At 45.0% G+C, this 13,707-nt stretch overlaps 1 protein-coding gene across 7 annotated transcripts in view; it reads right to left on the bottom strand.

The window, feature by feature from the left end:
• Positions 1–13,707, bottom strand: part of LOC129811546 (ral GTPase-activating protein subunit alpha-2-like) — a 197,779-nt gene that overhangs the window by 6,979 nt on the left and 177,093 nt on the right. For 3 of the 7 annotated variants that reach the window (XM_055862941.1, XM_055862945.1, XM_055862944.1), the window contains one exon: positions 6,127–7,149. In XM_055862941.1, the coding sequence (XP_055718916.1) occupies positions 6,819–7,149 (331 nt within the window). In that variant the 3' untranslated portion in view covers positions 6,127–6,818. Of the gene's footprint in view, positions 1–2,022; positions 4,474–6,126; positions 7,150–13,707 lie in introns of those variants that run through there. The other 4 variants (XM_055862943.1, XR_008752897.1, XM_055862946.1 and 1 more) reach the window with 4 other exon arrangements.

Here is a 13,707-nt window from a genome sequence, read left to right as displayed (position 1 = left end):
CCATACAGCGTTATATCACCAGCCCATACAGCGTTATATCACCAGCCCACACAGCGTTATACCACCAGCCCACACAGCGTTATACCACCACCCCATACAGCGTTATATCACCAGCCCACACAGCGTTATACCACCAGCCCATACAGCGTTATACCACAAGCCCATACAGCGTTATACCACCAGCCCATACAGCGTTAAATCACCAGCCCATACAGCGTTATATCACCACCCCATAAAACGTTATATCACCAGCCCATACAGCGTTAAATCACCAGCCCATACAGCGTTAAATCACCAGCCCATACAGCGTTAAATCACCAGCCCATACAGCGTTATACCACCAGCCCATACAGCGTTATACCACCAGCCCATACAGCGTTAAATCACCAGCCCATACAGCGTTATATCACCACCCCATACAGCGTTATATCACCAGCCCATACAGCGTTATATCACCAGCCCATACAGCGTTAAATCACCAGCCCATACAGCGTTATATCACCAGCCCATACAGCGTTAAATCACCAGCCCATACAGCGTTATATCACCACCCCATACAGCGTTATATCACCAGCCCATACAGCGTTAAATCACCAGCCCATACAGCGTTATATCACCACCCCATACAGCGTTATATCACCAGCCCATACAGCGTTATATCACCAGCCCATACAGCGTTATATCACCAGCCCATACAGCGTTATATCACCAGCCCATACAGCGTTATACCACCAGCCCACACAGGGTTATACCACCAGCCCATACAGCGTTATATCACCAGCCCATACAGCGTTATATCACCAGCCCACACAGCGTTATATCACCAGCCCATACAGCGTTATATCACCAGCCCACACAGGGTTATACCACCAGCCCATACAGCGTTATATCACCAGCCCATACAGCGTTATATCACCAGCCCACACAGGGTTATACCACCAGCCCACACAGCGTTATATCACCAGCCCATACAGCGTTATATCACCAGCCCACACAGGGTTATACCACCAGCCCATACAGCGTTATATCACCAGCCCATACAGCGTTATATCACCAGCCCACACAGGGTTATACCACCAGCCCATACAGCGTTATATCACCAGCCCATACAGCGTTATATCACCAGCCCATACAGCGTTATATCACCAGCCCATACAGCGTTATACCACCAGCCCACACAGGGTTATACCACCAGCCCATACAGCGTTATATCACCAGCCCACACAGCGTTATACCACCAGCCCATACAGCGTTATACCACCAGCCCATACAGCGTTATACCACCAGCCCACACAGGGTTATACCACCAGCCCATACAGCGTTATATCACCAGCCCATACAGCGTTATACCACCAGCCCACACAGGGTTATACCACCAGCCCATACAGCGTTATATCACCAGCCCACACAGCGTTATACCACCAGCCCACACAGCGTTATACCACCAGCCCATACAGCGTTATACCACCAGCCCACACAGCGTTATACCACCAGCCCATACAGCGTTATACCACCAGCCCACACAGCGTTATACCACCAGCCCATACAGCGTTATATCACCACCCCATAAAACGTTATATCACCAGCCCATACAGCGTTATATCACCAGCCCATACAGCGTTATATCACCAGCCCATACAGCGTTATATCACCACCCCATAAAACGTTATATCACCAGCCCATACAGCGTTAAATCACCAGCCCATACAGCGTTAAATCACCAGCCCATACAGCGTTATACCACCAGCCCATACAGCGTTATATCACCACCCCATAAAACGTTATATCACCACCCCATAAAACGTTATATCACCAGCCCATACAGCGTTATATCACCACCCCATACAGCGTTATACCACCACCCCATACAGCGTTATATCAACCGTCCTTCATAAAGTGGTAGGTAGGTGGGTAAATAAAGCGTGTTAGTACCAAATAAAGGAGAAACCAGAGAGGATGAGTGAACGGGAGAGCGAGGCCTTGGGGTGACACACGAGCTTCTGGTCGGTGCTCGGGGCTTACCTTCTTCAATTACCGCAATGACACCTTTAACATTGTTTCATCTAAAAGAAAAACAGACAGTAGAGCGTCACATTAAGACAAGGTCACAGAGCCCTGCTGTAGACAGTCAGTCAGGGAGGGACTAGGGAAGGGAGATGACTGCGACATTCAGAAAGCCTGTGTGGTGGTATGTTGGTTATTATCACTGTGAGGATCAAAGTCATACAAGACATAAAGCATTTTATATGTTAAGAGACAGGGACAATTTTCAGAAAGCTACAGGGCCTCTTGAAAGTTGGTTTGAGTTTGTTCCATGCCCTTAAAAATCTGCCTAGCTAATATTCAAAGGGGTAAATTATTTCTGTAACTTGACATCACATAGGTTGGTATGACTGCTTATTATAAAATGTGTATATGTTGGACGGATCATAGAGCAGGAACAGACTGGATTATCAGAAACGCTTCTCAACCAGTTCAACACCATGAGATAAAGAGACCAGTAAAATGTAACAAAACATTATATACAAAATTGTGTGCAACACCAACACAGGCACAGGTATCTCCAGAGTTGTGACAACAGTCTGCTCCACAGTAGAGTAGCCATCAACAGTCATTTAAACCAGTGTGCCTGGCAGCTCCTTGACTAGTTGACACTCTCTGACACATAGTAAAAGTTAGAGGGTCTTCTGTTGCCATCAGATGAAGCTGTAGCGGTATCCTGAGCAGGTGAAGAGCTGTTGTCTCTAGACAGAGTGGTTTAGGGTGATAGAAAGAGGCCTGTCTGGGGGGGTTGTTGAGAGCTCTTCAGTACCACAGACTGTCTGGATCCATTGAAAGATTTGAAGAGCGAGAATCTCACTCATTGTTGACTTGGCTCTTATAGCTACGTTCATTTAACCCAGGGATGGGCATCTTTGATGGGGGTGGGGGCCACAAAAAAACTGAACTCATGGGAGGGGCCGCAGTTGCTCGTGGGTCTGCGTACCAACGTGCACAGTGGTGTAAAGTACTTAAGTAGTACTTTAAAGTATTTTTACTTAAGTAGTGTTTTTAGGCATCTGTACTTCACAATTTATATTTTTTACAACTTTTACACTTACTCCACTACATTCCTAAAGAAAATGATGTACTTTTTACTCCATACATTTTCCCTGACACCCAAAAGTACTCATCACATTTTGAATACTTAGCAGGACAAGAAAATGGTCCCATTCACACACTTATCAAGGTAATCCCTACTTCCTCTGATATGGTGGACTATTACTAAACACAAATGCTTTGTTTGTAAATTATGTCTGGGTGTGCCCCTGGCTATCCGTAAATTAAGAAAACAAAAAATCTTTGTCTGATTGGCTTAATATAATGAATTTGATATGATTTATACTTTTACTTTTGATACTTAAGTATCAAAAATACATTTTAATTGGTAAAATATATATATATTAAAAAAAAGTATATTTAAAACCAAATACTTTTAGACTTTTACTCAAGAAGTATTTTACTGGCTGACTTTCACTTGTCATTTTCTGTTAAGGTATCTTTACTTTCACTCAAGTATGACAATTGGGTACCCCCCCACCAGCAAATTGCAAGCACAATATTTAAGCAGCCCTCCTCTTGACAGTGGAAAGAACATTTCTACATTTTAGAGTTAAATCGTGCAATTCTACACATTTTCCCATGGTGCGTAGAGAAAATGTTACAATATTAGAACTCATTTCATGCAATTCTACTCATTCCATGGGGCAGACAGGACAATTTGCTATTTTACAGCTAATTTCCTGCAATTCTACACATTTTTCCATAGGGTGGAGAGAAATGTTTGCAGGTTTTAATATGATATCTGAGTGAGACTGACTAACAAAATTGAAATGGGGGCCCTAGGCCGGTAATTCGATCATGATTCCTAAGTTTACTAAGCCGCTATAATAACTTACCAATCTAAACATTTTTTACTGAAATGGCTAGTTGAGTGACTGACAAACTGCTGATGCACAACCACATTTCCAAATTGCACCTTGTGTAATCTGCTATTCTTACTCTCTACAGTAATTTGAGACCCCGACTGAGTCCAACCCCCCAGCCCAAAAGAAGAAACTTCAACATGTCAATATGTCAGTGTGAACAAACACTCAAACCACATAAACAACTCAGACAGTAGACACACAGAGCAAACGCTCCAGTCACACTGCAGGGCCACAGCGGTGAGGATGGGGGTAATCTACTGTAGGTTAGAGATGACTCATGCAGTAGGAAGTGGGATATTAGAAGTGTCCGGGGTCGAGGTGCAGGTTAGTATGATTGATGGTCACTGAGATGGTGTAGCTGTGGGGTCAAAGGTGAAGGTCAGGTTAAGGTGGAGGGTGGGCAATGGGCATCATGCATAGTAGAGGAAACAGGCAGAAGTCTTACAGTCCAGCTTGGCCCAAGGGTACTCCATGTCCCAAACCATCCCCGGCCAACGCCGGCACGCTGCACGTCATGGATGACATATTAGTGGAGCAATGAACCTAAGCAGGGGTATTGACAAGCACACACACTCACACTGCAGCAGCATATGGAACATGAGACACAGGCACGACAAAGACACATGGGAGGGCAACAGACAATCACTGTATTACTAGACACCAGCACATCTGAGAAGGGTAACAATGAGAGCAGCTTTTTAAGTCTGAGGTCACAGACACAACAAAGGGACAAAACTAAGCAGCCTTCTGTGATTATATATCAGTGGCCATGTGTTGATGCATATAACCACCTTCCGGAGACACCTGAAACCCCACCTCTTCAAGGAATACCTAGGATAAAGCAATCCTTCTGCCCCCCCCCCTTAAAATGATCTAGATGCACTATTGTAAAGTGGCTGTTCCACTGGATGTCATAAGGTGAATGCACCAATTTGTAAGTCGCTCTGGATAAGAGCGTCTGCTAAATGACTTAAATGTAAATGTAAATATAACCATACACAGGACATAAACAGACTATATATTAGAGAATGTACATGAACATAAATGTATTGTACACTATCCACACGGCCGCTGTAAATACAGGAAAACATGTTGACAAAAAAGACAAAATAAAAAAGAACCACTTCTCAGAAAAATGCCTGGCTTATCACTGGAAGAAGCTGTGAGCACCTGTATCTGTGTGTACTAGGATTTTTTAACCTCCCCCTTGTTTAGAAGATTGCCAGGTGAAGTCTGCATGCAGACCTAGAGTGATTCCTGAAATTGCCCTACATCTCTGTGGTGTGGTGCTGTGGCTAGAAACAGTTGATGTAGAGGACCAGCTGATTCCAAACCCACGGTGGACAAAATAACACGTCTTCACTCACTCGGTCACCCCACACACTTTTACAAACAGACATAAGCAATAGCCCAAAAATAATGTTTGCCCTACTATTTGTATATTCATCAATTTGTATAGATGTTCCAAATTAATTTCCACAGGATTAAAGAGGGTGATTAAAGTAAGTCTTGTTGTTATGTCTACTCTCATCAAACACAGCTGATGCACCACGCTGTGAAACCAATCCTCATTTAACAATAAGAGAAAATAATAATTTATTGTCTGGCCAGACTAACCTATGATCCCATAATCACAAAGAGGAGTCAGCCCAACCAGCTATCCTTCTCCTGCTCCACTACAAAAAAGCCCAATGCAGAAATAACACACACCAGCAGAGAACAGATTAATGCCCCACACTGGGTAATTACAATATTTTCTTTCCCATTTCCTCTCTCTCCCCTTTCTCTCATCCCCTCTCTCCCTGTTCCCCTCTCCCTACAGAATACTCCCTGTTCCCCTCTCCCTACAGAATACTCCCTGTTCCCCTCTCTCCCTGTCCCCCTCTCCCTACAGAATACTCCCTGTTCCCCTCTCCCTACAGAATACTCCCTGTTTCCCACTCCCTACAGAATACTCCCTGTTCCCCTCTCCCTACAGAATACTCCCTGTTCCCCTCTCCCTACAGAATACTCCCTGTTCCCCTCTCTCCCTGTTCCCCTCTCTCCCTGTTCCCCTCTCCCTACAGAATACTCCCTGTTCCCCTCTCTCCCTGTTCCCCTCTCCCTACAGAATACTCCCTGTTCCCCTCTCTCCCTGTTCCCCTCTCCCTACAGAATACTCCCTGTTTAGTATTATGGTTGATGAAAGGTCAATTGAGGTCTTTTTAAAAACTTTTTTTACACCTCTGCAGTAAAGGGAGTTGACTGTAATTACGTTAATAGAGCAGACTACCTCCTGCCTCTGTCAGTCTGCTTATCAACCCTGCCTTCTGGGGCTGCTCGCTGAAATCTGGACAACACACACACACACATACTCACACGTACAGACACAACATACACGCACGTATACACACACAGAGACATGTTCGTACGCACGTAGCCAAGACACACACAATAACAGATTCAATTTCCAGTTATGACAATAAAAGAACACAGATTTCCAATTGTATGAGAGCATTGCTGTACTGATTGGATGTTAGCGGTGTTGTTGTTGTTGTTATAGACCCATCAGATCTAGGCCAAGCCAGGGCAGGAAGAGGAGACATTGTTTAATGAAGTCCCCCTCAGTCTCCCCTCTTCCTGACCTCTGGGGGACAGCAGTGTGAACCCAGTGTTAAGCAGACTGCATATCTCTGGTACAGGTATGGACGGTCTGATAAGAGGACTGATCACATACACCGGGTTTAACCGACATTCAATCATGTCACATCATGTATATTTCTGACAGGCTAATTAAATGAGAGGGGGAGATAAAAACAGAGGAGGGGGTGAGATGAAACAGAACACGGAGAGACAAGGAGCAGGGTCTGACTAAGTTGTTGAGCCACGGTAAAGTCTTTGATGCTGCTGCTCAGACAGTGTGGAGAGAGCTTGGCCCTGCTGCCTTTGATATTCATCAGAGTGTGGGTGTGAGGAGACAAGGACCAGGACACAGAGATGGAGGGGCCTGAAGAGGGCTAACAGGTGTGCTGCTGTGGAGTAGAGGAGGAAGTGGAGGAGCAGAGTAGGATTCTGACCTGTCCCACTCATTGGGTAGTAGCTGGTTGAAGGGGAGAAGACCTGCGAGGCAAAGTCCTCAAAGGTCATGACCTCCCGGTGGTTCTGCACGATGGCCTCCAGGTAAAGCGCACGCTCCTCATAGCTGGGCCAGGGTTAAGGAAAACCACAGAGGAAGAGACATAGAAAAAGGCTGACTTAAAGCCCAATGAAACTAATAAAATCCCTCAATGGAAAAAGTAAATTGAGACAAAACATCAACACATGAAGAAGCTACATAAGAAAGACCGAGACAAAGGCAGCATCAGTGGACAGAGGAGTAGTAATAACCAGACCACTGTAGCAGGCAGAGGACAATCAGCCTGGCAACACAGCCACAAATGGGAAAGCAGTCACCAAATAAACACACACTACAGGCGTGACTCTCCCCTTGCCGGGCCCCATTCCTGGGTGCTCGAACAGAACACCTGCTGGAGGCAGACAGACACTTTCAGACATCCATCCCTCTCTCCGTTCCTCCTACCCGACAGGGGGAAAATTGGAGACATTTGAAATTCAGAGTGCCAAGCAGGTAGAGCAATCTGGGAGCCTGGTGCTGGATGGATAGTCAGTCAGTCAGGTTAGAACATTGAGAATAACAGAAAGGGATCAAAATGCCTGCCACACTAACTATGCTAGCGGTCTCATTCTGCCTTCTTGATGACTGCACCTAACAAACTGCCAGTCAAGAATGGACCCAAACAGGCCTTTACTATAGCCCCCACTCCAGGAAGCCACTGGGCCATTCCCCTCTCATTAAGGGACTGCTGCCTGTGCTGAGATTGTTTTACTGGGAATGTGTATGCGGTGTGCTGGACTAAGTTTGGTTGGCTAAAATGGACTGGATGCGCTAAGATGGAACGGACTGGGCACATGCTGGCACAGCAGGGGTTGAGGCAGGCATGACGAATAGCTGAAAGGGAGCCGTTTCAAACTGAGGCTGACAGGCACCTGAGCCTAGGGCAGCCTGAGGACAGGCAAGCTGCTCACCACACGGAGGGAGGGAGGAAGAGAGGGAGGATGACAGAAAGAGCGGGAGAGAGAACCGTCTCCTGAAACCATAAAGCTTAAACCCATGGAATACAGGCAACACACGAACATGGGTTAAGATCACTTGAGCTGTGGGTGAGGATGCCAGTGAGGCTGCACTGTCATCTTCTCCCTGCCTCCAGATGTAGCTGACTCAACCAGGACAGGCTGGGTTGCCATGGCAACCGAGGTCACAGCACAACGTGCAGGTCATATAACGGGTTTTATGAAGGTACATTGAACAAAAATATAAACGCAACATGTAAGGTGTTGATCTCATGTTTCATGAGCTGAAATAAAAGAACCCAGAAATGTTCCATATGCACAAAAACCTTATTTCTCTCAAATGCTGTGCACAAATTTGTTTACATCCATGTTAGTGAGCTTTTCTCCAATGCCAAGATAATCCATCCACCTGGCAGGTGAGGATTATCAAGAAGCTGACTAAACAGAATGATCATTACACAGGTGCACCTTGTGCTGGGAACAATAAAAGGCCACTCTAAAATGTGCAATTTTGTCACAACACAATGCTACAGATGTCTCAAGTTTTGAGGGAGTGTTCAATTGGCATGCTGACTGCGGGAATGTCCACCAGAGCTGTTGCCAGAGAATCTTATGTTAATTTCTCTACCATAAGCTGCCTCCTTGAATGCACAAAAATACCATGAGGAGATCCTGAGGCCCATTGCGAGTCCTTTTAAAAATATATATTTGAGCAAAAGATGCATATCTGTATTCCCAGTCATATGAAATCCATAGATTAGGTCCTAATGAATTTATTTTAATTAACCGATTTCCTCATATGAACTGTAACTAAGTAAAATCAATGAAATTGTTGCATGCTGCATTTATAGTAGAGAGAGAGATGGGGGAGGACAACGAGAGAGAGAGGAAAGAGAAAGAGGGGGGAGAGAGCGAGACAGAAGAGAGGTGAGAGAAAAGGAAAGAGAGAGAGGGGGAAATAGAGAGCGAGAGAGAACCCTAGTCCACTGGGTCAACAGAGCCATATGGCTGTCCATTATCAGAGATGCAGATGACTGTGGCCTGTTATTGAGATTCCTAAAACAAATATTGACTCCAGCTGGGGTGGCCGTCCACTCTCCTCTGACACACGCCTCTCTCCTCCACCTTGGACGCTGCCGCTTCCTCTACTCACGCCATCCAACGGAGAGAGGGAGCAAGGGAAAGAGATCAGGAGAGAGATGGAGGAAGAACCTATTGACTGCAATCAGTAAATGTGTGGCTTCTGTTGATTTTAAAATTGTAGCAGAGTATTCCCTAGCACAGCTAATATACAATGTGAGTGGTAACTTTGTCCCCATAGAAAAGAAATGAGTGATTCTATTTTTATGGTTGTCCCCTCCCTCTGTCTTTGGGTTTGTCTCTAATGACTCTAAGCTAGGTACAGAATGTTCCCCTGCTGCATATACACCAAGGCTGCTCCTGCCTGCCTGGCACCAAGTAATTCAATCAAGGGACATGTCCAGGACAATGATGCAAAAAGCATATCCATGTCGAGTTCGCCAAACCCACAGACTTCTCCCTGGGTGGCAAAACTCTCTCCCTCCACATATCCGTTTGGGAATTATGCTCTCAGGTCGCTCTAAAGTGCGACCAATTTGGTTGCATATGCAACAAAATATTACATGCAACCTGGAGTTTTATTTTGAGTGCACCAGTGCGGCTAAAATAAAATTCAAGATAAAATGTACCGAGTAACACTATTTCGCCGCAACACACTGCTTGTTTGCAGTTCCCTGGCAACGCACACCAAGCCCAGACCCTTTCACTCAAGCAGGCAGCACACAGTTCCTCCACGTTGTTTATTCCCTCAGCATGCAGTCAATTCATACGGAAGTCTAGAGAGGACATATGAATTTAAAAAATAGTTCCCTCTTTATGTCAAGATCACAACTTATTTATCTCATGATCACTACATAACAAAAGTTGTTTTGTCGAGATCACGAGATAATCAAAAGTATCACGCATCATCCATTAATTTGTTCAGATACACGATAACCACTTCATCAAGGAGCCCTGTGGCTGAGTTGATCGCAATGCGGTGCCATTTAATCCCTGAACGATGCCTGACAGGCAGCCTGTTCTCCCAGGCTGCGTTCCGCCCCCAAGACAACAGCCAATCGCATGCAGAGAACAACGCAGCTAATTTGGCTAGTCTTGTGAGCTAGCTAGTCTTGTTAGCTAGATATCTAGCATGTTATCTATGCTGGTTGTTAGCTTCCATAACTGATATATAATTATGAGGGACACTTCATGTTTTGTGGATAATATTACAATTTACAGTGGGTAAGCTCCATTCCTGACAGGCTGATCAGATTCAATTTCAGCCTCAGAGGCTGATGTCAGGATGCTTCCTTGTAGGCTGTTTCATAGGTAAAGCTCATGTAACGGATGTGAAATGGCTAGCTAGTTAGCGGGTGCGCGCTAGTAGCATTTCAATCAGTTACGTCACTTGCTCTGAGACTTAAGTAGGGTTTCCCCTTGCTCTGCAAGGGCCGCGGCTTTTGTGGAGCGATGGGTAACGACGCTTCATGGGTGACTGTTGATGTGTGCAGAGGGTCCCTGGTTCGCGCCCGTGTCGGGGCGAGGGGACGTACTAAAGTTATACTGTTACATTGATGCTGTTGACCCGGATCACTGGTTGCTGCGGAAAAGGAGGAGGTCGAAAGGGGGGTGAGTGTAACGGATGTGAAATGGCTAGCTAGTTAGCGGGTGCGCGCTAGTAGCATTTCAATCAGTTACGTCACTTGCTCTGAGACTTAAGTAGGGTTTCCCCTTGCTCTGCAAGGGCCGCGGCTTTTGTGGAGCGATGGGTAACGATGCTTCGTGGGTGTCAGTTGTTGATGTGTGCAGTGGGTCCCTGGTTCGCGCCCGTGTCGGGGCGAGGGGACGACGTAAAGTTATACTGTTACACTCATTGTAGGCACATTAGCTGTTAGCGCTTTATAGATGCATAGAATCCAAAGTGGGTGAGCTCTATTCCTGGTAGGCTGATCATATTCAATAGTAGCCTCAGAGGCTGATAAATCAGGATTTCATAAGTAAGGCACCTTGCAGACAGCCTACAGGCAGCATCCTGACTTGTCAGTCTTTGAGGTTGCTATGAATGTGATCAAACTGAGGCTGGAATTGAATGATCAACTTGTCGGGAATGGAGCTCACCCACTCTGTAAATGTAAACATTATCCATAAAACATGAAGTGTCCCTTATAATTATACAAATATTAGCTATGCAAGCTAACAACCAGCACAGATAAAAAGCTAGCTAGCTCACTCTCTCGACTAGCTGTATTGTTTCTTGCATGCGATTGGCTGTGGTTTTAATGGTGGCACACAGCCGGGGAGACAGTGCTGCCTGTCAGGCATCGTTCAGGGTTTAAATGCCCCATGAGTGCTTATATGCCCCATGAGCTTTTAGCTCAAGGTAAGGGACATTTAGCTTGCTAACATTCTAACTTATAAACTGGTAATGAGCTCCAAACACAAATTAAAGCATGATGTTAGCATGAAATGTACCATCCCTTAATGTAGCAATGAATAAAAACGTATGCGCTGATCCACCGTGGGCTCTGCTGTCTCAGCCATACTGTCAATCTGTCATCAATACATCCACACTCCTATTTATAGAGTTTATCTTGTGATCTTGACTAAACAACTTTTATTATGTCGTGATCATGAGATAAATAAGTTGTGATCTTGACATAACAAAGGAATTTATTCATATGTCCTTTCTGGACTTCCATATAAAATAACGCTAATTGCTAATGCTAATCGCTAACTTGCTAGCTAAATGACATAGCTCTAATGCAAGCATTAGCTCATTGCTACCAGTGGTGGTGTAGATCAGCATGTTGTTTGTGCAATGGCATGTTCTGTAACATTAATCAAATGTGATTATGCTGCCCTGGAAAACACTGACTAACACTTTGGTTTCTACCCTGTCAAAACTCCTACCTGGATTTTTAAATTGTTTTCATGCCAAACAACACCATTCCATTGATATGATTCCAACAGTTCACCCAAGCATTTTGTTCTATATCGCAAGTCAAACCGCAATATTTGGTTGAAAAATAGCAATTAGATGTTTTGCGCATATTGTGCAGCTCTACTAATAACCTGGTAACTTTACCAATATATGCAAACATTTGGCGGCACAGAAAGGAAGGAACAGTGATATCTTGATTAGGAGATGCGCCTCAAAAGTAATTATAGAATTCACGTAGGCCATATCTCACTCAATGAAAAAATATTTTTTTCTGGTGCTCCTAAATTTTTGTTACCAATAATTTTTTATTTTATTTAGAGCCTTCCTTATGTATGACTCTGGTTATGTGTCCCTGGCTAACAACTTTGGCACTCAAAACAATTAGGCTATATTACAAGAAGCTTGGCAGGATGAAAACACTGATATGTTTCCTCTGTATCAAGGCAATACAAGTCATCCGTAGAATAACTGTCATTTTACATTTGAACTGTAAAGTAAAAAGCACGGTTGGGAGGCTTCCAGTGAAGCATGTTCCACCACTTTAGAAACCTCCCAATATTCCCCCAAGTTCCAAGCGGCTGCACATTCCCACCCATTAGAGAGAGGAGAGGAGTGGGAATCATTTCCATGAAGCGTGTCAGAACGCTGTGTGAGCAACTGAAAAACCTCTTCAGTCAGACAAGATTGGAAACAACCTGCAATGTAAAATAATGCTCTGACCTCAATCAACAACAGGTCAGCCTTAAAAAAAAAAAAACTGGGAGAGTAATCAAAGAATTCTTGGTTATGATAAAAAAACACAATTCAAAAAAACACGTAGTCTTTAAGTAGATAATAGTCCTCCTCCAGCCCCTCCCTCTGCATCCATGGTGCTCTGGGACAAAAAACAGTGAGTGATGGTTCAGATAAATCAGGCGTGTGGCTGTTGGGTGAGGTGTGAGTGTGTATATGCAACACAGAGCCTCCACACATTAAGAACACTGCCACTCTTATTAACAAATCCATGTGTGTTCCATGAAACAGCAAACAATTTCACACCTGTGTGTGCATGTGTGTGTGTCTGCACATGTGTATGCAATGCGTGTATGCATGATGCATGTGTGTGTGTGTGTGTGTATGTGCATACTGTCTAGATGGGTGGCCAAGGGGGAATCAGGGGACAAGCATCATTGTGGATCAAAGCCAAGCTCAGGCAGAAGCAGCAGTAGCAGCAGTAGCAGAAGTAGAAACAGTAGCAGCTGTAGCAGTGAGCAGCAGTAGTGAGCAGTAGCAGCAGCAACAGCACAGTGAGCTGCAGGAACAGTAGCAGCAGGAGCAGTAGCAGCACAGTGAGCAGCAGGAGCAGTAGCAGCACAGTGAGCAGCAGGAGCAGTAGTAGTAGCAGCAGTAGTAGTAGCAGCAGTAGTAGTAGCAGCACAGTGAGCAGCAGCAGTAGCAGCAGTAGTAGTAGCAGCACAGTGAGTAGTAGTAGTAGCATCACAGTGAGCAGCAGCAGCAGTAGTAGTAGCAGCAGTAGTAGTAGCAGCAGTAGTAGTAGCAGCAGTAGTAGTAGCAGCAGTAGTAGTAGCAGCAGTAGTAGTAGCAGCAGTAGTAGTAGCAGCAGTAGTAGTAGCAGCACAGTGAGCA

The sequence above is a fragment of the Salvelinus fontinalis genome, chromosome 15, assembly GCF_029448725.1.
Source record: "Salvelinus fontinalis isolate EN_2023a chromosome 15, ASM2944872v1, whole genome shotgun sequence".
Lineage (NCBI taxonomy): Eukaryota > Metazoa > Chordata > Actinopteri > Salmoniformes > Salmonidae > Salvelinus > Salvelinus fontinalis.
The sequence above is the reverse complement of the archived record's forward strand: the minus strand, read 5'-3'. Positions and strand labels throughout refer to the sequence as shown.